The sequence below is a fragment of the Benincasa hispida genome, chromosome 3 (genome assembly GCF_009727055.1).
Source record: "Benincasa hispida cultivar B227 chromosome 3, ASM972705v1, whole genome shotgun sequence".
Lineage (NCBI taxonomy): Eukaryota > Viridiplantae > Streptophyta > Magnoliopsida > Cucurbitales > Cucurbitaceae > Benincasa > Benincasa hispida.
The window spans coordinates 43,131,900-43,157,577 of record NC_052351.1 but is presented as its reverse complement, the minus strand read 5'-3'; the positions used below and the strand labels follow the sequence as shown (position 1 = coordinate 43,157,577).

Here is a 25,678-nt window from a genome sequence, read left to right as displayed (position 1 = left end):
TAACAAGAGCTACCCGATCGTTTAGCTGTAGCTATACGATCTGGAACCTCTGTTTCATCTTCTCCATCGAAACAACACATTGCAACCCTTCTTTGAAGTAACCCGGAACATCACGAGCGACTCAAACTAACAAATTACACACTTGATTGCAATAATAATGCCAAAAAACGCAGGAGCTTTTACAAACCAAATTTGTAAATTACAGAAAGCATTAAACAGAGAGTTCTATCTCGAAACATCCATCAACAAATTCATCCACAACCATTCATCACATAAATATAATGCAGATTATAAATCCCGTCATTACTGTACAACGATTTAATACAAGAATGAAATTTGGTATCAGAAACCAACAACCTGGCTCTAATACCAATGGAAGAAACTCTAATGAGAACCTTGAGCGGAAGTGGATCGATCAAATTCCATAATTTATTGAATATAAAGTTTGACAGTAAACAAGCAAATAAGATATGTACTTACAATTAAATTACAACATGCTTTAGAAAGTAAGGGTTTCAAGAAACCTCACCTTTGCTTCACGATTTTCCCTCGAACAGATCACCGTTACTACAGGGGCATAACGGTTATTGGTCGAGCTATACTTACGAGCGATTTATGAAGAGTTGTCGCACTGTTGATTGGTTAAGATGGACACATAATATATCTGTAGTAAGGAGAGTTCAACTGTCGGTCTTTAGTGGAGTGTCTAGCAGTTAACGGATGGTGGATCCCGTGACTAAAGAGTTTAGTCAGTTATTCACGTACCGTTGGAGCTTCGAGTTATAGGTCCATAAGGTCCCCTCGGTAGCTCAATGGATTCAAGTTGAGGATCGATTCTTGGTGTTGATTTGAAATGTTCAAATTGACAAAAAGTAATTCGATTATATATGATATGATCGGTATGGTGTATGAGATACATCAAGTGGAGGATTGATGTACATGAGATTTATTAAGTGCCATGAAATAGAAAAAGAGTTATGGTTTATATGTTTCATGAGATGAAATATTAAAACTATAGGTTATAAATATAGTATGATAAGTTGGTTATCATTTATATTTATAACAATATTAATTATTGGATAATTATCTCTTTTTCTCTATTGAGTGGAATGTTATTGGTGGTTTCATGGTAACTGTGAGATAAAAGGAAAAATATTTTCCTAATTTTAGTAATATTGATTTGAGATTTTCACTCTCGGAAAGTTCTCACGGAAAAGTTGTCAAGTAAATATGATTTACTAAACGATAGCTTGGAGAGACTAGACGATCGTGGAGTGTTTCTATATGATAGACACTTAGCCGACCGATTAGCTAAAAGATCACTAGCTTTAGCTAGACGATCACATAGCTTTAGCTAGATGATCGCATAGCTTTTGTTAAAAGATTGGGCATCGTCCTATACGATAGGCTTTGATATCTTCCACTTGTTCAATCGTTTACATGATTGTTCTCCTCCGTTCTCTGCCTCTAACCAAGTCCACATAGAGCCCACACTTCTGGATTCTCACACCGAGAATACCAAGGTAACCTTTTTGGTGGTGTCATAGTCAACTCGACACAGTCGAGGTTCTGTAGAGGTCATTCGTTGCGATCGAAGTGTTCGAGTGTTCGTGTTGCCGTCTTGCTGTGAATGAGCGTTCGTGATCAAGGGAGGTTGAAGATGAATCTTCAAAGGGATATTATTTTTTTCCCTTGATTTGTAGAAAAACATGTTGCTATTTCATTGTATGCATAGCTTGTTGTTTCCGTTTGTGACTGTAATTGTGCATGTTCATATACGATTGAAATTATGAACGATCCTTCCACTGTTCATGGAAATCCTCATGTTCCGATTTCCTTCATTCCTGATAGAAGTCAATGAGGTCAATTAATGAACTGATGGAATTCTATCAATGTATGGTATACTTCTATAACTTCCTTAATTATCATGTTTGTGGGAAAAAGAATTTGAAGCTAATGAACATATGGAAAAAATTGCTCATGTTCAGCAAAAGGATAAGGTAAATATATAGACGCTATGAAAGAAAATAAAGCGATATGTTGTCTTCTTAATTATTATAGAATTTTGAATCTATTGCAGGAAGTTGAGCTTGAAGAAGAAGAAGAATTTGATCTATCTGACGAAGAAGGAAAAAAAAAAAGGAGAGAAGATCAAAACAAAAAGAAAAAAAGAAAAAGGTAAATATAATTAATTAAGGTTAATGATATCTATAAAATATTATCAATGTCTAACACTATATTATTACTTTATTTATTACAGTCTGTTGATAAAGGAAAAAAATGTTGTTGAACAAGAAGAGCATGCTGAAGAACAAGTTGTTGAGGAAGAAACTGAAGAAGAAAATAAGAATGAAAAGAAAAAAAGACTTGAAAATAAAAGAAAACAATCAACATAAAAGAAGGTAACCAAGAGTTGTTGTTGTCAGTCATATCTAACTAGAAATTTGTACATATTAGTTGATATAATGACGAATAAAGTGATAGTGGTCTATCACTATCTATCAATCACAGTCTATCAATAGTATATAGTGAGAGATTTTATGATAATTTAACTTTCTTTCTTGTTACTATTATTTTAGTTTGCTGAAGCTATAGGAAAAGGAAAACGTACAAAGTTTAGACCAAAAGTATTAGATGCTGACAAGAAAATTGTCAATGAGAGGCCCAAGAGAGAAAAGAAACAAACAGCAAAGGCAAAGGAAATGAACAAAGCATCTCCTAAAAAGAAGAAAAAGACCAAAACGACTTCATTGATGGACAGTGCTCCAAGCTTCAGCTTAAACATCTCTTAACTAAACTCTCAAACTCAATCTCAACCTTCTCGATTTGAATCTCAATCTTCTCAAACTTAATGTTAAAACTTGATTTTAGAATGTTATTGAAAAAGACTACAATACTACTAACAATGAACTATGATATTTTGTGAATATTACAATACTAGTGACAATGAACATTGATGATAGAACTATATCTATAAGAATTCTAGTTTATACTAACGATGTTATCTGCAGTGATTGTATCAGTTTTATAAAGTTTTGTATATGTGTTGATGAATAAACCACTATCAAATATATGTCTAATGTAATTCTATTAGGTACATCATGAATTCTATCATTGATAGACAATGATAGAGATTTATAAATGTCTATTTGTGATGGTCTATTAAAAAAGAACATGATTGTAAGCTCCATCTCACTTGGGGAAGGAATTGCTTGTTGGAAATTATTTCTAATTGTGAGTTCAATCCAAGAAAATATGCAATGTTATTATGTGTCATGGTAGGCCCTTCCTTTCCTTGAGTCCTCTCGACTTCACAAGACATCCCGATATTTATACAATATCTAATACTTTTTGCATTATCTGTTGGACCTATTTATGGAGCTTTGTTCTGGTATACTCTGTGTACAAAGAATGAGGAAGTTGAACCACCATTTTTTGCTTGAGCTATTTATAAGAGTTTAAGCAGTCCTCTGTAGCATTTTTGCAAAAGTTTAGATGTTGATATTGTCAATTTGCTTATCTCAAACTATTTTTTTGGTTTGACATAAATATATTTGAACTACTATCAGTGTCTATTTATGTTAAAATATACATTATATACTTTTGAAGTCTATCAATTTCATAGTTTACTGATTGACATTGATAGACTTCTATTAGTATCTATCAACTCTTAACTCAATTAGTATAATGCTATAATGCTTCTAGTTTTGATGCCATAACCGAATCAACCACGCATAACCCTAATATTGCAACAAGTTTTACATGAAAAAATGAAATCAATATATAAATTTTAATAATTAAAACTTATATACTGTATCATACGGTAAAGAAGAAACACTGACTTTCAAATTGACCATTAGACAAGTTCAATATCAATATCCATGATCAGTTCATCAAGTATCTTTATTTTCAGAATAGCAGAAAAATAAATTACTCCCTATTGGTGATATACACTGATTGAAAGATATCAGTGGATATCAACACAGTGGTATATCAGTGTGTATAAATGATAGACAATGATAGAAATCTATTAGTGTTTATCAATGTATATCAGTGTTTGTATAAATGGGTATATCACATGTTTCAATTTAGAAAAGGAATATAAACAAAGAAATCAAGAATTTTATTCATATAAAGATAACGTTCCATTCACTTACAAACTCAATAATAGAACCAACCAAAGGCAAAAATAACATTCATCAGTTCTAATATCAATCTATTTGGCAATACAAGGGAAACAATGAACTATAATAATTACATCATCGACTAATTAGGCGAAGTTTGCAAATCCTAGAATTGTGACCTTTAGAATGACAACGACTACATCTTAATGAACTATTTTTAGCTTCACCTATAGATATAATCCTTTGTTTTCTAGGTCTTCCTACTGAACGTTCAAAAATAGGAGGTAATGCTCTAATACCATCATCTAAAACCCTCCAATTTGAATGACTCCAAAAGGTCGAACACAACCCATATATGTCCATGACAACGCGCTTGAGTAATACTAATTAGATACATAGGAATAAATATCCATGTTAAGAAGCCGAAGAACAGCAAGCCCATGAGAGCATGGAATTTCTTCAAAATCCCATACTCGACGGCTACAGATCTCAAATTAAGCTTTACTAGGAATTGTTTATCACCATCCATTATTGAGTATTCAACGTTGTCAATAGGATGAACCTAATAAATAAAAATGGTAAAAGAAATCAACACATTACAAACATACCAAATATACAAATAAATAAAAAGTTGTAGAAATCTATCGATATTAGGGTGATAGAATTCTATCACGGTCAATCAGTGATAGATAGTGATAGACTTCTATCATAGTCTATCACTAATAAACAGTGATACAAATCTATCACTGTCTATCACACTGAATACCATTCTCCTATCAATTTTATAAAGAATACTTACCATGAAACTTTTTGATTGTTCATGTTGGTTGTGTAATATATTATCTACCCAAGGAGTCAAAATTGTTGTCATTGACAAACTAGCTTTCCTTCGATCATGAAACCATTTTTGCAGTAAACCTCTAATTGCATCGAGTAAACTTGCAACCGATAAGTTCCTATTCTCTTTCAAAACAGAATTTACACACTCTAAAGGGTTTGTTGTCATCATTTCATACCTTATTCTTCGAGAATATGCACGAGACCACTTCTCAAATCCTACATTAATAAGGTAAGTTCAAATATTTAGAGAAATTGACTCCATAGATCTCATATTAAACTCGAAGTCATCAACAGTATAAGATTTAGCACAACTAAAGTAAAACTGGTCAATCAAAGGATCCTTGAACAACTTCTTCAAATTTCGCAGAACATGTTGATTGCACACACAGTACTCAACATTGTTAAACACACTTAAGACATCTTTTGGAATGCTCAAATGTCGATCAGAGACAATGACTAAGTGTTCTCTATCCCCTAAACTAGTTTGTATATGTTCGAAAAACCATTTTCATGATACATCATGCTCAGAATCTACAATAGCAAACGCAAGGGGGGAATATTATTGTTACCATCTAGTGTGGAAGCTGATAGTAGAGTACCACCAAACTTATACTTCAAAAACGTGTCATCAATGGTAGGTCTACAGTACCTCCACCCCTCAATAGGTGCACCGATAGCCATGAAACATAATTTAAAATGTCAATTTTCATCAATCTTTAAAGCAATGTACGTTCCTGAAAAAATAAATGAAAACAATTATATTAGTCACAATGGTAACAAATCAATCATTGTCTATCATTGGTAGATAGACAGTGATAGATGGCCATCACAGTCAATCAGTGATAGACAATGATGCACAACTATCATTGATAGACGGTGATAGATGACTATCACAGTCCATCTACAATATACAGTGATATAAAATTTATAAAGAATAATACTTCATTTGAAATAATACCTGGATTCGTTTCTTTCAACCTTTCAAAAAACGGTGGAATCAAGCTATATGATTCAACTGCATTACCATTTAATGATCTTAATATGTGTTCTTTTGCCCTCCAAGCTTTTTGATGACTAATATTAACACCATGCTTAGTACGAGCCTTATGAACAATATCTCTAGGAAGGGAATGATCAGTAGAGATAAATCTAAAATCCTCTTTCAAGCAGTCCCCAATTACAGATGAAGAAGCTTGCCTATGGCAACTTTGAGTTGTAATCATTGAACAATTATGGTCGAAAATATACTTTCTAAGCATCCACAACTCACTCTTCTTGTACTGAGATGCCCGAACACATGATTGACAGTCTTCTTGCAAACATTTCAACTCAAGTGACTTTGAATTTGACCGTGTAGTCCTGAATTGAAAATTCTAATTCACTGCTATTACATAAAAACACTTAGACAGTATTTATTTACTTCCAAATACATATTTTCCCTTCAAATCACCATTAAAACCAACATTTTGTATAACTTGATCATTTGAAAAACTAGAAGAAGAACCTAAACATAGCAACCTATCACCACCTCCACCACTAATACCACTGCAAGATCCTTCTACAGAATGATGACTAACATGAGCAACTAAAGGATGCCTAGTCCCTGAATCTTTAGCCAAAGAAAAATACCAATTGACATCCTTATCTTGCTTTATTTGAAATACAGATTGAATATTAGTTTGATCAAAATCCAATAATACTGATAAACCTATTGAAACATCCAACTAAATTTCACCCAATATCAAACTAACTAAACCATTGAAGTCTATCATATCATTAACAAAAACTCCAACAACACTATAATTCTCATAAAAGTTGTAATGAGTCCGCTATCCACCATAAAAAATGACTACAAGAATATTAACCATAGTATCAATTTACTGCAATAAAAGGAAAAGAATATTGTATAAGAAAGATGTTAATATGTATATAGCTCTATCACTGATAGATAGTGATAAAGTGGTATCACTGTCTATCAGTAATAGATAATGATAAAGCTCAACCACAGTATAAATCATAGTATATCACTAGAGATAGAGCTTAATCACTGTTATAAAGAGTGATAGAGCTCTATAACTGTCTATCACTGATACAAAGTGATAGAACTCTATCACTATCAGTGATAGAATTCTATCACTTTGTATCACTGATAGATAGTGATAGATGTCTATCACTGTCTATAAGTGCAAAGCTCAATTATTGTGTGTCATTGATAGACAGTGCTATCAATAGTGATATAACTCTATCTCTGTATATCAGTGGTAGAGCTTTATCATTTTGTATAACTCATAGACAGTGATAGATGTATATTATTGTCTATCAGTGGTAGAGAAATGTTCACATCCATACATAGTCACACCAAAAACTATCTATCTGCACAACAATAATTCAAAAATAAAGAATAATAAAGTGATTGAGTGGTAGAGTTCTATCACTTTTTATCTATTAGTGATAGAGCTCGATCACTTTATATAACTGATAGACAATGATAGAGATCTATCAGTGTCTATCAGTGGTAGAGAAATGTTAATATCCGTACATATTCAAAGATCCATAAATGATAGAGTGCTATCACTCTCTATCATTGTGTATCACTTATAGACTGTGATAGAGTGCTATCACTATCTATCAGTGATAAACAATGATAAAGCTCAATCACAGAATATCACTGATAGAGAATGATAGAGCTCTAGAGCTCAATCACTCTTATAGAGAGTGATAGAACTCTATAGCTATCTATCACTGATAGAAAGTGATAGAACTCTATCATTATCTATCAATGGTAGAAAAATGTTCACATCCTTACATATTCATAAAAATATATATATATATACATAACAAAAAATAAAAAATAAAGAATAATAAAAATTAACGAAAGATTGAAAAGAACATAAATACAACAACCAAATTGATGGGATTCTAGCATACTGAAAATCTAAAAAAAAATACATGAAGAAGAACAAGGAAGGCTACAAATGATCTAAAACCTAGAAAAGAAGAGAATAATAAGAAGAAAGAGTGCAGGACAAAAGAAAAGAAATTGGGGACAAAGAAGAATCTATTATCGAAGGATAGAAGAAGCCATTATCAACGGGGAAGAAGCCATAGATGGATGGTGTATAAAATCAAAAAAGAAAATCAAGAAAGAAATGTACACTTACAAACACGGAAAATAGAAGAAAAAATTGTACCGTGGTCGAGGAAGAATTTCTATGAAGAAGATCGACGAGGAAGAAGATCATGGTGTCGAGAAAGAGAATGGGCGAGGAAGAAGATCACGACGTTCAACGAGGAAGAAGGAAGAATAGTATTCAGCGAGGAAGATGGAAAATAACGCACGACAAATCAAATTTGAAGAAAAGGAAAATCACAGTGTCGAGAAGGAGAATGAACGAGGAAGAAGATCAATGTGTTCAACAAGGAAGAAAGAAGAATAGAGTTCAGCGAACGCGGCAAATCAAATTTGAAGAAAAGGAAAATCGACAAGGAGGAAAATCACAGTGTCGAGACGGAGAATGAGCGAGGAAGAACATCAATGCGTTCGACGAGGAAGCAGAGTTCAATGAGCGCGACAAATCAAATTTGATGAAAAGAAAAATCGGCAAGGAAGAAGGGTATTTTTGGTAATTTGAAAAAAAGGAAAACTGGACTTTTTTGTTTTGCTATAAATTGTAGATATTTTTGTTTTTTTCCTATTTATAAGAATTGCCCTTTTTTATATTCTTAAATGTTCTTTTTCAAATTATGGATTCAATAATCAAATTTTCTTAAACAATATGAGGACCTAATACATTCTTCAATTAAACGTTAGTACTAATAATAATAACAAGGGAAAAATTAAAACTTACGAAAAGTTATTTAATAACCAAAATATAATTGTTAAATATTGGAAATTTATAGTTCACTTGGTAAAAATTCTTTTTTAAAAAATTTAAAAATAATGATGATTAACCTTGGACAACTTTTGACCTTACAATATTTATTTTTACGGGTTTTTTTACCATTTGATTTTTGGTTTTTTTGTTTTTAAAATTAAGCATACCTTTTTCCAATTTCTTACAACATCGTCATATTTCTTAAGTGAAAATTTGAATTCTTAGCCAAATTTTAAAAAACAAAAAGAAATCTTTAAGAACTATTTTTTATTTTTCAAATTTGGCTTGATATTTTGAAATATTGATTAAAAAAAAGAGAGAGAAAAAGCAAAAAAATTAAATACACTTAATTTTTCAAAACTAAAAAGAAAAATTAAATGATCAACAAATGAGATCTAAACAATGAAATAATTAGTAAACTAATGAAATGTTTACATCTAACAATAATTCAAAATCAAGTAATTATCCAACGAAGTATTATAAATCAGACATAATTTAAACATGAAAGAATATATACATTCATTTGATTTATTGTTATATTATGTTTAGTGGTTGACTCTTGCATTAGTTGAAGTTAGGGAAGGAGTTCATGGGTCAGGTAAGGTTTGGTCCACTTTAATTCATCCATCACATCAAAACAAAATAACCAGACAATGCCAACACTAAATGAAAATTTCAGAGACAATTCAAGAAAGCTATGAAGGAAAAAGTACCATAATATATATATAAATTATATATATGTGACACCCTTTTTCTATGGTTGTATGGCTTCTTCCCATTAAATGCATCCATTAATTTTATTATAATCCAAGGTCACAAAAATAATATTATCATATAATAAAAACAAGTAAAAGTGGAGAAGGTCAACTGTGACTACCTATTGCTACCCTTGGGACCTAAACTTCTTTTGATATCATTTTTGTACCAAACTTCTTATTTCTTTATGCAAGGATATAATTGTCATTTCATATTTATGTCGGGACTTAAAGATGATTTTGAACACTCAATCTGATATATACATAATTAAAACTTTATGTAGTACACATTTCATACATTACTCCTATTACAATTGACTTGATCCATCATATTTATGATTTAATTTTTTTTCTTTACTTTTATTACTTTTGAATATAGTATGTTAATTTTTTATACTATATGTTTCTTCTTTACTAAGAATAAATTTAAAATACAAGAAGTAAGTGAAGTCCAAATGTTTGACCAATTTAACCATAATCAAATCATATATATGTATTATATCTTCTGAATTTGACTTTTCTTTTGAAAAAATTTAACCAAAAAAAAATATCGATTGATACTTATAGACTTCTATCAGCATCTATTATATAATATCAATGATAGACTTCTATTAGCCTCTATTAGTCTTTATCAAATAAGATTAAATTTTTTTATTTTGTGTAAATAATTTCCCTTATTTTTCTACTTTTGAAAATCCCTTTTTTTTCTATTAATTCATTTTGTAATGAACATTTTAAATTCATTTTATGAAGGCATCAATCTCATGTATGGTTGTTAAATAGAATTAAGAGACAATTGATTTATTAGATACAAAACAAAAAATTAACTATGTGTCTAACAAGTCTTTGACAATTTTAAATTTTAAAAATGATTTATCTTACAATATAGTTTGTACTTTTTGTCCATCTTTCAAATAAACTTATGTCTAATTGAATCTTAAACTTTCAATTTCTTTTTTATTTTTGATTTTTATAGTATATCTATGTCTTATAAAATATCAAGATTTAAGAATTAAATTTGTAGTTTTTTTTAAAGTTTAATGATTTTTTTTAAAGAAATTTCATCCAATAACTAGCTAGGGCCACAGGCGTCGCCTATAAGAGGAGAGGAAAACCAATTAGGGATATTAAGAAAATCCACAACAACTTTTTTAGAGCCATAAGAATAAATAGTAACAAAACAACCCTCAATCACCATAGAAGACCGTTGCACGAGCAAACGGTGGGCCAATCCATTCACAGAATGCAAACACCAAACGAAAGACGACACTTAAGCAGGTCAAGTCAAGACAACAAAATCCGATAACTCCAACAAATCCTAATTCTTATGAGGAATAAATATTCATGTTCAGTAATTAATTTGTTTTCCGTCAAAATTAATGATTAAATGGATACAAATTTCAAAATTCAAAAAATAAATTATACATTTTTACCATTAAAGAAAATACAAAAACTAACCTTTTCAAAAGTCAAATGTAGAAAACAAATATACAGGGAAAAAACAAAAACCCAATCATGGTGATATTACTATAAGAAGTCAAGATGCTAACAACGCACGTAAAATAAGCCTCTCCCCATATCCTCCATTCCCATCTACTCCACTTTATCCTCTCTTCTTCTTCTTCCAAAATTTCAATCTCTTTCTTCATTCTTCTTCTTTTTCTTCTTCATCCATGGAGCCTCTAGCAGCCATTCCTTGGCTAGATACTTACACCACCATCTCCGACGAGCACCTCCTCACCCTCACCGACCTTCTCCACGACGACAACGCCACCGCCTCCTCCCCACTCTTCCACCCCTCCCAAGACATCGACGACAATCGAGCCACCAAGCTCTCCGTTCCCGGTGGTGCGGCCTACTTCGGGCCGACAATTGAGGACATTGAGAATGCACTCTCCATTACTCCTAGATCGAAAGACCTGCAGTCCCACACTCACATTCCTCATACTGGGTAAATGCAGAATTGGCTATTGTTTGATGGGTTCTAATAAATTTAATTATTAATTAAAATTCTAAAAATTTGTGATTTTTTTTTAATTGCAGATTTTCAATTCTGGAGAGAGGGAGCATGAATAAGGTTGAGCATAAGTATAGCCTCAGAATCAAAAGCTGTGGAGGGAATATGGTGGCTGATGATGGATATAAATGGCGCAAATATGGTCAGAAGTCTATCAAAAATAGCCCCAATCCTAGGTAGTTTTTCTTAACCTTTTTTTCTCTTTCTAAATTTCCCTACGTTTTAAAAATAATTCAATTTTCCTTCTCAACGCTACTTTTATCTATAATTCTTTTTTTACTTATCCAATTTCAATCAACAATATATTAAAAAACCAAACCAAATTTTAGAAAAGAAAAAAAAAATTGTTTTCAGAAACTTAATTTTATATTCAAAATTTGACAATAAATTTAGGTGTCGTTTCTTGTAAAAATATGAAGATAATATTATGTTTTTTTTTTAAAAAAAAAAAAAAGGCAAGCATAAATTAAAAAAATATAAAATACAAAATGCAATTCTTACTAAACACGACGTTAAAAAATATTGTATTAAAACGAAAAATTAGATGAAAGTAATTAATATCTCTGAAGAATCACTTTGCCTCAATAAGTTTTTCGACCTTTTTATTATAACAATTGTGGAGTCTGGGTTTGATTTTTATGACCTTTTAAATAAGTGAAAAGGCTTTAATCAATGAGTTGTCTTTTGAGTTAAGCGTTTAAGTGTTGTTAAAACGTATTTTTAGATAACATTAGAAAATTTTAAAATATGAATAAAATAATATCTAAATTCCTCTTAGAAAACACTTAATTGGTACTGCTTTTATAAGAGCTTTACATTGTTAAAATTCTTAGTTAATTAATTGTGTGTGGTTGCTTATATATATATATTGACATGATTTATATACTTAGTTGAGTTTTTTTGGGGAAATTTCCACCCTCAAATTAGCTCACTTTTTCCCCTAAAAGTTCAATAGAAACAATCAAACTTGCTTCCAAAAAAAAAAAAAAAAAAAAATCAAGTTTTTTAAATTGTTATATATTGGCACGGTCAAGTGGGAGTGGACAAGATGAAGAAAATGTCAGAAATAAAAAATCAATAAACAATTTTGGGTCCTAAAATTAATATATTCTTTTTCTACTTAACACACCCACTTTAATCAATGATGCAACTAAATCAATGTTATTAACTTCCTAAACCACTCTCTTATCTACCATGATTTTGCTTTAATTAACCATAAAATTACCCCTCTTAATCCATTAATTAGTACAAATCAAGCCTCTTTTTCTGGTGCTATTTATCAAACAACTCCAAAATTATTCTCTTAATTTAATCTTTAAACTTTCAATTAAGTTCGTGTCTAAAAAGTCTCTTAACTTTAAAGTGTTCAAATAATTCTTGAAATGCTTTTAATTTTGTGTCTATAAGATATCTCTAATTTAAAAATATTGAATGTCTAATTTAAAGGTACTCTTGGAACTTTTTGTTATGAATTGTAATTTTTTTTAGATATTTCTGTTAATAAGAATTTCTCAATTTTTTTTTTAATTTTATGTCAAATAGATTATTACTATATTCAATTTTTTAAAAAGATAAATTGATTTATTATATATAAAATTTAATTTTATAACTTTCAATTTAGTGTTTACTAGGTCAATGAATTTTTCAAAAGTATCAAACATATCAAAAAAGTCTATTTGATACAAAATTAAAAGGTTGGAGGCGAGTTGCGAGAGTATGAGATATCCTGATTAATTAATTTTATTTAACTTAAAAGGGAGAATTTCAAAAATAGAAAAAATAAGAGAAACTATTTACACAAAATAACAAAATATAATTATTTTAGACTTGTATCAGTTTATATTACTGATAGACACTATAAGCTTCTATCAACCTCTATTAATGATAGATTTATGTTAGTTCTATTACTAATAGATGTTGATAGAAGTCTATCAGTGTCTATCAATGTTTTTTTTTTTTTTTTACTATTTTTGTAAATAGTTTGACATTTTTTTCTATCGATAAAAATTTCTCATAAAATTAATTATTATTATTATTATTTTTAATTTTTGGCAAAAATAGGAGCTATTATAGATGTTCAAACCCAATATGCAGTGCAAAGAAGCAAGTAGAACGGTCCATGGAAGATCCAGATACCTACATCATCACCTACGAAGGCCTCCACCTCCACTTTGCTTACCCATTCTTCTTAATGGGCCAAAGCTCACAAGCCCAATCTCCAACCAAGAAGCCCAAAACTGTCGACCCACAGCCCGAAGCCCATAAAAGCCCAACTTTCCTCGCTCCAGATGACCCAAAAGAATCAACCGGCCCACAAGGGTTGCTCGAGGATATGGTCCCATGGATGATCCGAAATCCATCAACCAATCGCAACGGTCTATCAAATTCTTCCTCTTGCGTATCCCACCGTTCGCCTCCAACGTCCCCTCCATCACCGTCCACGTGTCCCACCTTTGTTGCTTCCTGCTTTTGAGAATTTTGGGAAATATAAAATATATATAACATAAATATATAATTATATAATATTAAATATGTACTCGACGGGTTATTGAAACCCAGTTAAACGTAGTCCTAATTTTTTTCTTCTTCTTATATTTATAAATTATATTTGTATTTACGTGTATTAAACTATGGTTGTATTTGGGATTAATTATTAGAGCTTTCAAAGTGGTTATTGAACCATAAAATAAAAGATTATGAAAAATCTTAGCCGTTTTTTTTCCCCAAGTAAAATTGATTGTGAAATTTTTTAATAAAATCATTTTAAAATATAATACATTTTCTTATTTTATATAGAGAAAATAAAATACAAATTTAAGAGAGAGCCTGTATCTCTTTAAACAATTATTTTAAATTTTTAATAGCATGTTAGTTTAGTCATTATATTGAACCACAGCAAATTTAGTATTTACTTACCAAACTATGCAACATAATTTTTCAAGTTTATAGTTTAAGTTTGCCAAATACTAATTAACTCAATATTAATTATCTTAAGGAAAAAACATCTTTTTGATCAATAGGTTTTAGGTCTAATTTTTATTTAATCTCTAAATTTCAAAATGTTACATGTTTAATCTTTAAATTTTGAGTTTGATTCAATTTAGTCATTAAGTTTCAAAATGCCATAATTTTATCCTTGACATTTCAGTTTTGCTTTAATTTGGTTATTATGTTTCAAGATTTACACTTTTAATCTCAATTTTTCACTAAATATTCACTTTCTATTTAATTTAGGTTAATAAATTTGAAATTGTTAAAAGTATTATAATTGATCAAGTTTCATTGTTTCTAACACTTTTTAAATTAATTAAAAAAATTTCACCTCATAATCTTAATAGAAATTGCGTCGATAATTGAAAGTGAGTATTTAATTAAAAAAATATGATAAAAATGTAAAATCTTAAAAACTAGTAGTAAATTGAAACAAAATTCAAATCTCAATAGTAAAATTGTAAGATTATGAAACTTAGGGACTAGATTTAAACAAAACTCACAACTTAAGAACTAAGACCCTGTTTGATAAACATTTGATTTTTTGTTTTTATTTTTTAAAAGTAAACCTATTTCATCCACATTTCTTACAATGATTTGTATATTTCTTAACTACGATGGTCGAACTCTTAACTAAATTTTAAAAATAAAAGCAACCTTTTTAGTTCTCAAATTTTGGCTCGTTTTTTAAACTATTGGCGATAAGTAGATAACAAATGAATAAATTTGGAGGTGAAAGTAGTGCCATGAGCTTAATTTCCAAAAACAAAAATAGTTATCAAATATATTTAAGAACCAAATAGAAATTAGAACCAAACATAATAAAGCAATTCCAATAATTATTTCGTAATAATATATTTTGTCATAATTTATTGAGAAATTGGGCTTAAATATTGGGCCCAAGCGTCTTATGGTATTCATGAGGATCTTGTGGTTTATCTTCTCAGCACACATCATCTAACGATAATATTACGGAAGACAAGAAAAATAGTAAATTTTAAATCCAAATATAAATCTGATAAAAAAACCACGAAGTTTTTATTTATTATAATTAATTTGATAAATGGTTAGATAAAATCTATTTTGATAATAAAATATAAATTCAAATATAATTTAGAGAGAAAAAAGCAAGAAGAGAGCTCGTTTATTTATTATTATACTGTATTCATAATTTCATTTTCATTTACACTTCAATAATTACATTGTATTTATAATTCCATCAACCATAAAACATACGAAAGAAGCATAACTCGTTGTACAGGCATATCAAAAACAGTAAGATCACGAAAATAAATAATGATTTGTTTGTTAAAAAGACAAATTAATAGTATAATAATATAATAAGATGATAACGAATAAAAGCTGATTAAATAATACAAGAAAATGATAAAATTTAAATGAAATATATAGTTTTTTAGATGATCGTATGTATAAAATATTAAGTAAAATCTTAATTAGGATACAAAATTTAATTCAAATTTAAAATGAAAAAGTAAAATAATGTAAAATTTAAATATATATTATAAATTAAAATCAAAATTGTGATAAAGAAACTAAAAATGGATTAATTTTGAATATTTTTGAAAAATGGTTAAATTAAATCAAAATAGTTATAAAACTGCACATTCGAATTTTAAAATAGTAGAAAAATCTAACACATTACTCGAAAAAAACCGTTAACCGACCATACCAGGAACAATTTGAAGATTAAAAAAACATGTCATGTGCATAGCACACTTTTGCCAAAATTTTATTGTTTATGTTTGTTTTTTTGACAAAAATCATTTGCCATTTCCTCCAATTTTCCTATTACAAAAATAAGGAAAATACCCAATGAAACAATTAGTTTAATCTGGTTAAAGTTAAGGGTGGAAATGTCAAAAAGCCCATAAACAAGGCGATAACCCAATTTTTGGGAGAAAGCCAGATTCCGTCTGCTGCAGTTTTTCACAAGCTCTTCGAGTGCTCCCAAAATCCATTTTGTCACTGCCACTGCCACTGCGAATTGCAATATGGAAGCATTTCTCGATCCTTTCATTTTCCTATTCTTCATTTCTTGCACAACCCATAAAGTCTCTGCTCTCTGAGTATTAGTTAGAGGGAATCAGGTTCATGTTACGGTTGCCAAAGTCGATGATCTTTTCGAGGATCGGAGCTTCTCTATCTCGCTCTACACTTTCCAAACTACATTCTGTAATAATATCTAAACTGGGTATTTAGTTTCTTTTGATTCTGTTCTGTTTTTTCTGTTTTGAGTTGGTAATGATGAAGGAAGTCTCTGTTTTGCAGAATGGGCATTTGGGTTGTTGCAATGTGAGGATTTTTTCGGTAAGGGAATCTTGTTTGGAGGCTAACCCTCTTAGTAGTCCATGTATTTCCCACCTGTATGGTTGCTTAGGACTTGCGAAGGCTTATTCAATATCAACTGGGGTTGGAGCTGGTAAGCAGCTCGTTTCTAGAAAGTACTTGGAGAATGTCAGTTATTTTCTAGCAAACCCTAGGGTTCGTCGCCTGTTCTCCAGCAGATCGCCGAAGAAAAGAAGTGAGTGAAGTGATCATTTTTATGTTTTTTCCGTCTAGGTTGCATAGTTTAACTGTTCTTCACTTACTAAACATTTTTTTGCATTTGAGTGTCTTTATCATGTATGATGAATTAATTTAGACTATGAGAATTACCCTAAGGATAAGAAGGAGATTCCAAAAGCCAAAGAGCAGAAGACAGAATCTAAAGGTACTGGACTTTGTCATTTGGCCCAGTGTCTTTACTTTTCCCCCATTTGTAAGGTCAAGTAATTCTCTTCTTCACTTGTGTAATTTATCATCTATAAATTAAAAATGGCGTAGACAAGTAAAATTAGGGGGTGGAATGTGGAAGGATTATTAGTTGTAATATTGATTGAACCACACAATCTTCTTTGTTCTTGTCTCTCTTAGAGAGGGACAAAGAATTCATCTGATCATTTTGTTACTGGTGTTCTATATTGTTGTTTTCATTCATGCATCTGGCCATGTGCATATAGGGAGAGAGAGTGGTACAGTTATGGGTTTTGTTTTTCTCTGACCATTTTGATTTTAAATGTGGTGATTTTAGGATTTTGTAATTGTTCTTCTCAGTATGAAATCTAGTAGAAAAGCATATTACATAAGAACCAGGATTATAGTCTGTGGGGAACCTCGTCAACTTAGCTTGAAACTTGAAAATAGGGTGCCATTTTCACGTTTTTATATCTGAGTAGTTCTACTATAACATCACCCTCTCTCTTTTTATTAGCGTGTGCTATGGGTTTTTTTTTTTTTTTTTTTTTTTTTCTTGATGTCTCTACCTCAATTTGCCAAACTGTCTTCAATAAATTTTCTGCCGAATGATTTCTTCTTTTGTTGGGCTCCAACTTTTGTCTTTAGGTTTGGTAGCAGGGTATCAGATTTTATGTTCATTCACTAGATTCCTTCTGGAAATTTCTACTTTTGAGTATTATGTTCTATGTTCTTTTCTCCAAGTGCTCTTCTTATTCTCTCTCTATTTTTTCTATAAAAAATGTTAAAAGACGCTTACACCTTCAAGTGCGTATCATTTGGACTGTTACCCCCTTTTTTCATATTTGGAATTATTGTACACTTTTTCTTTTAGTCATTCCTAATCACTTCCTTTACTGTTTTATTATGCCATTGCTAAATAATTTTAGTTGCTATTACTGAGACGTATATTTTCTTTATGCTTCATTTGCCAGGAGACTCTAATACTGGTCACACAGATTCACAAGAGGACTTTACTCGGCAGTTTGAGAATTTGATTGCCCCTTTATTATTTGTTGGCTTCATTTTTTCATCACTTTTTATGGATCCTCATGAACAGAAGCAGGTAACTTTCTGAGCCCTGTATAATAACCAAGGCACATACAAATGCTTTTTTGGTATGTATTTCGCTACCATTTTATTCCGCTTATCCGTATAACACTCAAGTTGTCATTACATTGAATAATTTTCTCGTGTCTATAATAATATCCTCTTCATTTCAACCCGATATCCTGGTTTTTTAAACACGGATCACCTTTGTTTTGGTATTTGTTATTTGTATACCATCATAGGTTGGTTTAGTGGTCAAAATGAAAAATTGTATATCTAAATTTCTTTGAGGTTATAGTCATTGGTTCAAACGATGATAACCTATTTGTGTTATTAAATAAACTCCAGATGTTTTGTGATATTAAATATTTTGGAAGGAGGTCTTGGAAAATGACATTGTATAACAATTTAATAATGTGTAATTTTATTTTCTTCCTTAGGATTAAAAAGCAATAGTCCAAATTTATTAATCCCTTACATTTACTTTTTTATTGCAGCATTTTTCTAGCTAGAAACATAATTTGTGGTGATTAAATCAAGATGAATAGGCTGTAATAGAATTTACATGGAGTTAATGGGGCAGGAAGATCAGAGTTTCTCCTTTAGTCCCCATTTATATATAGTAATATATATAGCAGACTTCATGGTACTAAATCTGAGATCCTAAAAGAACTGACTCTGCTGTTTAAATTTACTTCCTGGGGGGTTTTTGAACTTCAATTCATTGTATTTTTACTGAAGTTTTAATTAGGTTATGGAATAGCCTATAGGGTCAACCCATGTTTGGTTTGGCTTGGATCTTCCCTCCCCCTTCTTATAAATCTGTAAGACCCTAGTTATAGAAATAATAAGAGTATTAGTAGAATATTAGTATAGTTATTAGTTGGGGCATATTAGTAAATAGTTAGCAAGTTTGTTAGGTCTTTTTGCTATAAATAGAAGGAGAGGGGTCGGAGGAAGGTGCGAAGAATTTAGTGGGATTTCCTAATTAGGAATTTAGGAGAGTATTTCTCATCCCTCTAGAATGTGCTGAGTATTATCTTGTTACCATTTCTTTTAATATTTCAATATATTTCCGTGCATGATTGTTCTTGAGTCAATTCCTTGTTATTGAGTTTGTTCTTGTTAGGAAGGATCCTAACAAAATCTTCTACATTGATTGATATTCTGTAGATTAGTTTCCAAGAGTTTAGAAATAAACTTCTCGAACCTGGTTTAGTGGATCGGATTGAAGTTGCAGACAGATCTGTTGCAAAAGTGTACGTAAGGAGCTTTCCACATAAGACAGGGCAAAGAGAAGATGATGTTCCACAGATTCCTGATTATGGGAAGCCAGCTATGGGTAACGTAAGCCAATATAAATACTATTTCAATGTTGGAAGTGTTGAATTGTTCGAGGAGAAGTTGGAGAAGGCCCAAACTTCTTTGGGGATTGATCCTCATGATTTTGTTCCAGTGATTTATGTCTCCCAAGTTAGTTGGTACCAGGAATTGATGAAGTTTGCACTTGCATCCTTGCCTTTGGGAACCCTTTATTTCATGGGGAAAAGGTTGCAGGGTGGGTTAGGTGTTGGTGGTCCAGGTGGAAGACGTGGGCGTGGGATATTCAACATGGGAAAGGCACATATAACTAAAATGGATAAGAATGCCAAAAATAAGGTCAATTTCAAAATATTATTTATTTATTTACTTTTTTGCATCTTATCATGAATGCATTATGGTAGTACTTTCGTTCATCACTTTTACATGGTGAAAATGTTTTGGTTATTTAGGTGGCTTACTATGCTTGTATATTCCTCCTGATGATTCAGGTTTATTTTAAAGATGTAGCTGGTTGCGATGAGGCAAAGCAAGAAATTGTGGAGTTTGTGCACTTCCTTAAGAATCCAAAGAAATATGAGGAGTTAGGAGCAAAAATTCCCAAAGGTGCTCTACTCGTTGGTCCCCCTGGTACTGGGAAAACGCTCCTAGCAAAAGCAACTGCAGGTGAATCTGATGTGCCTTTCCTCTCCATCTCTGGATCAGATTTTCTGGAAATGTTTGTGGGGGTTGGGCCATCAAGGGTTAGAAACCTATTTCAAGAAGCTAGAAAATGTGCTCCAAGTATTGTATTTATTGATGAGATAGATGCGATTGGACGAGCAAGGAGCCGAGGGGGCTTTGGTGGAGGGAATGATGAGCGTGAAAGTACTCTTAATCAGTTGCTGGTAGAAATGGATGGGTTTGGAACTACTTCTGGCGTTGTGATACTTGCTGGTACCAACAGACCTGATATTTTGGATAAAGCTCTATTGAGGCCTGGTCGATTTGATCGGCAGATAACAATCGATAAACCTGACATTAAAGGACGTGACCAAATTTTCCTAATTTATCTAAAGAAGTTAAAGCTTGATCATGAGCCGTCATACTATTCGCAGAGACTTGCCGCTCTGACTCCTGGATTTGCTGGAGCAGACATCGCAAATGTTTGCAATGAAGCTGCTTTAATTGCTGCCAGAAACGAAAGTAGAGTGATTACTATGGAACATTTTGAGGGAGCTATAGACAGAGTTATAGGTGGTCTGGAGAAAAGGAATAAGGTATTTTATTATTGCCCACTACTTGAATGGACAGCTCTATATTTTCTTCTTCTTATTTCCTTTTCTGAAAAGAAACATCGAAATGTCTTTCTTCTGAGTAAAACATTAATCCAATCAAAGTATCACTCTCTTATGCATTTCTTTCCTGCCATATTTTTGATATCATCTTTTCCTTTTATTTTATCATCCATTTTGCCTCCATTATTATTGACTATATAATCTAAGATTTAATTTTTCTGTGCTCTGATAGGAATGGTATTAGAGTGTTATTAGAGTATTAAGGGTATATTAATAATTAGCTAGGGAGTTTGTTATACTTGTTGGGTATAAATAAAGAGGGAGGAGAATGGAGAAGATGGACAATATTTTGGTGAGTGATCTAGGACTTGAGTGTAATCCCTAGAGGGGAGGATCCAAATACATCCAATAACTTGGTTTGTCTTGTAGTTTGGTTACCAATCATATTTCAATATATTTGGGTTCTGTCATCATCCTTGGAGAGAAATCATAAAGCTTACGAATTGCTTTGAGAAGTTCAAATAAGTCTGTCTTTGAACATTTTAAAACTGGGAATCACGAAACCTTTTGATTTGTTATGCATTTCCAATCAAGCTGTTAATTGTGTGCTGGTAGTAGATTGACTTGTCTACATGTTGTAGAGGGCTATTTCAGTTAGCAGTGGGTTGCGAATGAATCCATATTTGCTTACAAAGAATGAAGCATAGTTTTAATTAATCTCATTTAATCCCACACACTAAAACTAGGAAATTAGATCATGGTGATCCCATTCGCCTGAGAGTAGGTTAACTTATTCCTGTCTACCTATACTCTCACCTAGAGAACGCATTGTGCTGGCCCCATCTACTAATTTTTCATCTAGCTGATCCATCAAGGTGTCGATGTTAAAAGAGATGATGGCTTAAAAGTGATCTCTGGATATCTAATCTTGCAAATACACCACAAACACAAATTGTTTTGGTTTGGACTCTCGTATGAGTTAAGGTGAGTTAAATGGGTTGAAGTCACTGCACTGACAAATGATAAATTGGAATGATGCAGGGGATATAAAAGGGTTGAAGCATGCAGACAGTTTGATCATTTTAAACTTCCTTTTTTTTTTTTTTTTTTTTTTTTTTTGTGTGTGTGTGTGTGTGGTGTGGGGGTGGGGGTGTGGAATCTAACATAACTGCTGACTATTGAATCTTTAGTTGTCTGTTTAGGCTACTTTAGGGTGATTGAATTGTTAATAAAAACCCATATTCTTTGAAGATTTACTGGCCTTACCTGTTGTGAAATATAGAGGATGCCATCTCATTGAAGTTCCGAAATGTGCTAACCTCAATCTACTTCTCGTAATATAGTTGATAAGCAAGCTGGAACGAAGGACTGTTGCATACCATGAATCTGGTCATGCTGTTGCTGGTTGGTTTTTGGAACACGGAGAGCCCCTGCTCAAAGTAACAATTGTCCCTCGTGGTACTGCTGCTCTTGGGTTTGCTCAATATGTTCCCAATGAGAATCTTCTTATGACAAAAGAACAACTCTTTGACGTGACATGCATGACCCTTGGTGGTCGAGCTGCCGAGCAGGTAAGCAATCCAGAGTTTTCTCCTGAATGATTTTTTGATACATATAGAACTTGTCGTACAGTTGTATGATCAAATAGTGAAAGTGTTCATCTATTATCCCTGATTATTAAGATTCCAAATTATATGTTTCTCGACAAAGTTTGTGTTCAGCCTTGTGCTAGGACCTCAAAGCTTAAACAATTTGTTTAGTTCACAAGGTTGTTATTTGCCATTGTTGTGGTTGTAAGTATTGTTGCACTTGGTGGTCACCTGCTTATGAACAAACTATCAATTTTCCCAGAATGTTGATTATATGTCTTTTGCTTGCTTAAGTATGAGTTTCATTCAGCAACACCAACACAACCACAACCTTCCTATGAACTCTCTTTTCCTTTCAACTGATGATTGTTTTTTGGCTTGCTATGCTAGTGATAGACCTGACTTTCTCTGTGCTAATAGGTTCTGTTGGGGAAAATATCAACTGGAGCTCAGAATGATCTTGAGAAAGTGACCAAGATGACTTATGCGCAAGTTGCTGTTTATGGTTTCAGTGACAAGGTAGGTCTTCTTTCTTTCCCCCAAAGGGACAAGATGTTCGAGATGTCCAAGCCCTACAGCAGCAAGACGGGTGCAATTATAGACAATGAAGTTAGAGAGTGGGTGACTAAGGCATATGAACGCACAGTTCAGTTGATAGAGGAGCACAAAGAACACGTAGCTAAGATTGCTGAGCTATTGCTTGAAAAGGAGGTCTTACATCAAGATGACTTGGTCCGTGTGTTGGGGGAGCGCCCATTTAAGTCAATCGAGCCCACAAATTATGATAGATTCAAGCAAGGTTTCAGAGATGAAGTTAGTGGAGCTAAAGAGAAAACAAAGGGTGGAAATGCAGGGAACAGTGCATCACCACCCTTCTGACCAGATATAGTACTTGGTTTCTGATCCAAACATCTGTGATCTCATCACTTCAAACATTGTTATTTTTCTTTTTTATCAGTTCGTACATAAAGAAAGAGAAAAGTAATTAAAGTTTTTGAAGCTGAGGAGTAAAGATCACAGCTGTTTGAGCTCATGAGGAGGTAAACCTTGAGGTTTCATCTTTTGATTAGAAGTTATTGTTTTTCTTTAGGCTGCTTTTGGTGAAATTGTGAAGATACTATAAAATGCCAGTAAGTATCATCTCTATGAAGCAAGCTTGTATATAAATGCACCTTCTGTTTGCCTTCTACCAAATGTTCTCAATCAAATGGGTTTCTTCTTTTCTTTTCTTCAAGTCTTCTGGTGAAGAATATGATATGATCATGTTCGTGTGTTTGGAATGACATTTAAGTGTAAGAATCGTGTTTTTAAACACTTAAAAAGTCATTCTAAATAGATATGATGAAGACCTGTAGTATATATTAAAAGATACAAATTATCAGTAAAACTAATCACTATGTAAATAGTGACATTGTATTTGAACTCATCATGAGGGTTGAATTATCAAGCAGGGAGACCAAAATTTGCTTCCTTCTTTTAATAGGTTTGTGGAAAATGTGATAGATTTATTATGATGTGGGAATTGGAAAAGTCACTCTAGACAAAGTCTGATGCCTTTTAACTTTTCATAATGTAAAAGCTTGTCAATAATTCTACACCCTTTGTTGAAAAGCAAGGAGAATTTGTTTGGATGGTATAAGAAATTGATCACACACGTTGTTCATGTTAATTTTCTTGTTGATTACAAATGAGATAGAATACACTATTGGTTTCAAAGTTTTTTTTAGTCTTCGAAGTATGAAAAATGTAGATCTATGACCTCATTTGGCCATCAGTTCTGTTTGGAATATGATATAGCGATCAACAAGTTGATTAAACTTTCATGATGTGACGATATTGTCGATTCATCCCCAAAACTATTGTCGTCGCTTGCTGCAATGCCTTCATCCAACCCCTATTGCTACCATGTCGGTGTTACAGAACAAGTTGCTTGTTATCTTTTAGATTGCTAGGTTTGGTTTGCTCAATTGGGAAGAAATGAACTAGATATGAATCCACTTTTAGAGGTAACAACGACAACAAAATCTTCAAGAAACAAAAATGATAATGAGTGAGAAGGAACGAGGAGGGAGAAAGGAAGTAATCAAATTAGTAAAATTTTCACGTCGTCAAAGTTTAATCAACACATTAACCATTATGTCAAGTAATGATTGAATAAGATCATAGACTACTTAAAATCATGTATTAACTTGACCTGTCATTATAAGAGAATAATTCGTCAAAAAGTCTCTCCCATTGAAAATTTTAAAACATTTAACGTTACATTTTGATCGAAATGTTATAGATTTACTATTTTGATTATTACAAACGTTGTTTTTTTTGTTGTTTTTGACAAATGTTACAGATCTAAAATGTATTGAATTTTTCCCTATATAAATGTTTAATAATTGAATACACATAGATTTCTTCTTTCTATTCTTCCATCTCTTTGTTTCTCTTTCAGCTAATGTTTACTTAATTCTAACTCTTTTCTGACGAGTGCTTTTCTATCAAGAGTATTGTATTAACTGTGGGGACCAACCAATGTGAGACGATTAACGAGGTTGTGCCGCAATTGCTTTCAAGGTAATGATCATTATACGATACGACAATCGATTTGTTTGACATTCCGTTTTTACAAATTGTATGTTTTGAAACCTTATAAACAAAATAAACACCAAACACAAACTATAAGGACCAAGAGGATATTTTATGCTATATTAATAAAAATTCAGTTCAATCATTTATAAACCTTGAATCATGTTTATCTTCAATCATGCTATAAATCTTAATGAAAGGAAAATAATCGTGATACTATTTTTTAAAATGGACAAACTTACCTAACAAATATCTAGATGCAACACATAAATTTCTAAATTAGGCGATTTAATTATAGAGCTAAACATCTCCCAGAAAAAATAATGGCTTTAACCCTAGCCATGTCGACCTAATTTCAACAACTATATGAAAGATAACAAATCTTCTTAATTCTCATTGTTATTATTTTTTCAACACAACAATTATGAAAGTAGGAATCAAAGCTCCAAACTTAAAAGAGGAATAATATG

At 31.7% G+C, this 25,678-nt stretch overlaps 3 protein-coding genes across 6 annotated transcripts; 2 read left to right on the top strand and 1 right to left on the bottom strand.

Annotated features, from left to right (window-relative positions):
- Positions 1-4,280: 4,280 nt before the first annotated feature.
- LOC120074380 lies at positions 4,281-8,505 on the bottom strand. Of its 2 annotated transcripts, XM_039027484.1 has the most exons (5): positions 5,923-8,505; positions 5,534-5,698; positions 5,141-5,180; positions 4,924-5,044; positions 4,281-4,686 (listed from the first exon to the last, which is right to left on the bottom strand). In XM_039027484.1, exons 2-5 carry the CDS (start codon positions 5,643-5,645, stop codon positions 4,426-4,428), a joined length of 534 nt encoding a protein of 177 aa, XP_038883412.1. In that variant the 5' UTR covers positions 5,646-5,698; positions 5,923-8,505; the 3' UTR covers positions 4,281-4,425. The 2 variants fall into 2 exon arrangements, with proteins under 2 accessions (XP_038883412.1, XP_038883410.1); XM_039027482.1 differs by having other exon boundaries at positions 4,924-5,180.
- Positions 8,506-11,168: 2,663 nt separating this feature from the next.
- Positions 11,169-14,319, top strand: LOC120074240 (probable WRKY transcription factor 49). Of its 2 annotated transcripts, none has more exons than XM_039027298.1 (3): positions 11,169-11,545; positions 11,638-11,787; positions 13,706-14,319. In XM_039027298.1, exons 1-3 carry the CDS (start codon positions 11,268-11,270, stop codon positions 14,082-14,084), a joined length of 807 nt encoding a protein of 268 aa, XP_038883226.1. In that variant the 5' UTR covers positions 11,169-11,267; the 3' UTR covers positions 14,085-14,319. The 2 variants fall into 2 exon arrangements, with proteins under 2 accessions (XP_038883226.1, XP_038883224.1); XM_039027296.1 differs by having other exon boundaries at positions 13,673-14,319.
- A 2,154-nt stretch (positions 14,320-16,473) lies between these two features.
- LOC120073176 (ATP-dependent zinc metalloprotease FTSH 10, mitochondrial-like) lies at positions 16,474-23,865 on the top strand. Of its 2 annotated transcripts, XM_039025842.1 has the most exons (8): positions 16,474-16,795; positions 16,892-17,144; positions 17,265-17,333; positions 18,331-18,461; positions 19,619-20,104; positions 20,257-21,024; positions 22,386-22,613; positions 23,052-23,865. In XM_039025842.1, the coding sequence occupies exons 1-8, from the start codon at positions 16,715-16,717 to the stop codon at positions 23,508-23,510; spliced, it is 2,475 nt and encodes an 824-aa protein (XP_038881770.1). In that variant the 5' UTR covers positions 16,474-16,714; the 3' UTR covers positions 23,511-23,865. The 2 variants fall into 2 exon arrangements, with proteins under 2 accessions (XP_038881770.1, XP_038881771.1); XM_039025843.1 differs by lacking the exon at positions 17,265-17,333.
- The last annotated feature ends 1,813 nt before the right edge of the window (positions 23,866-25,678 follow it).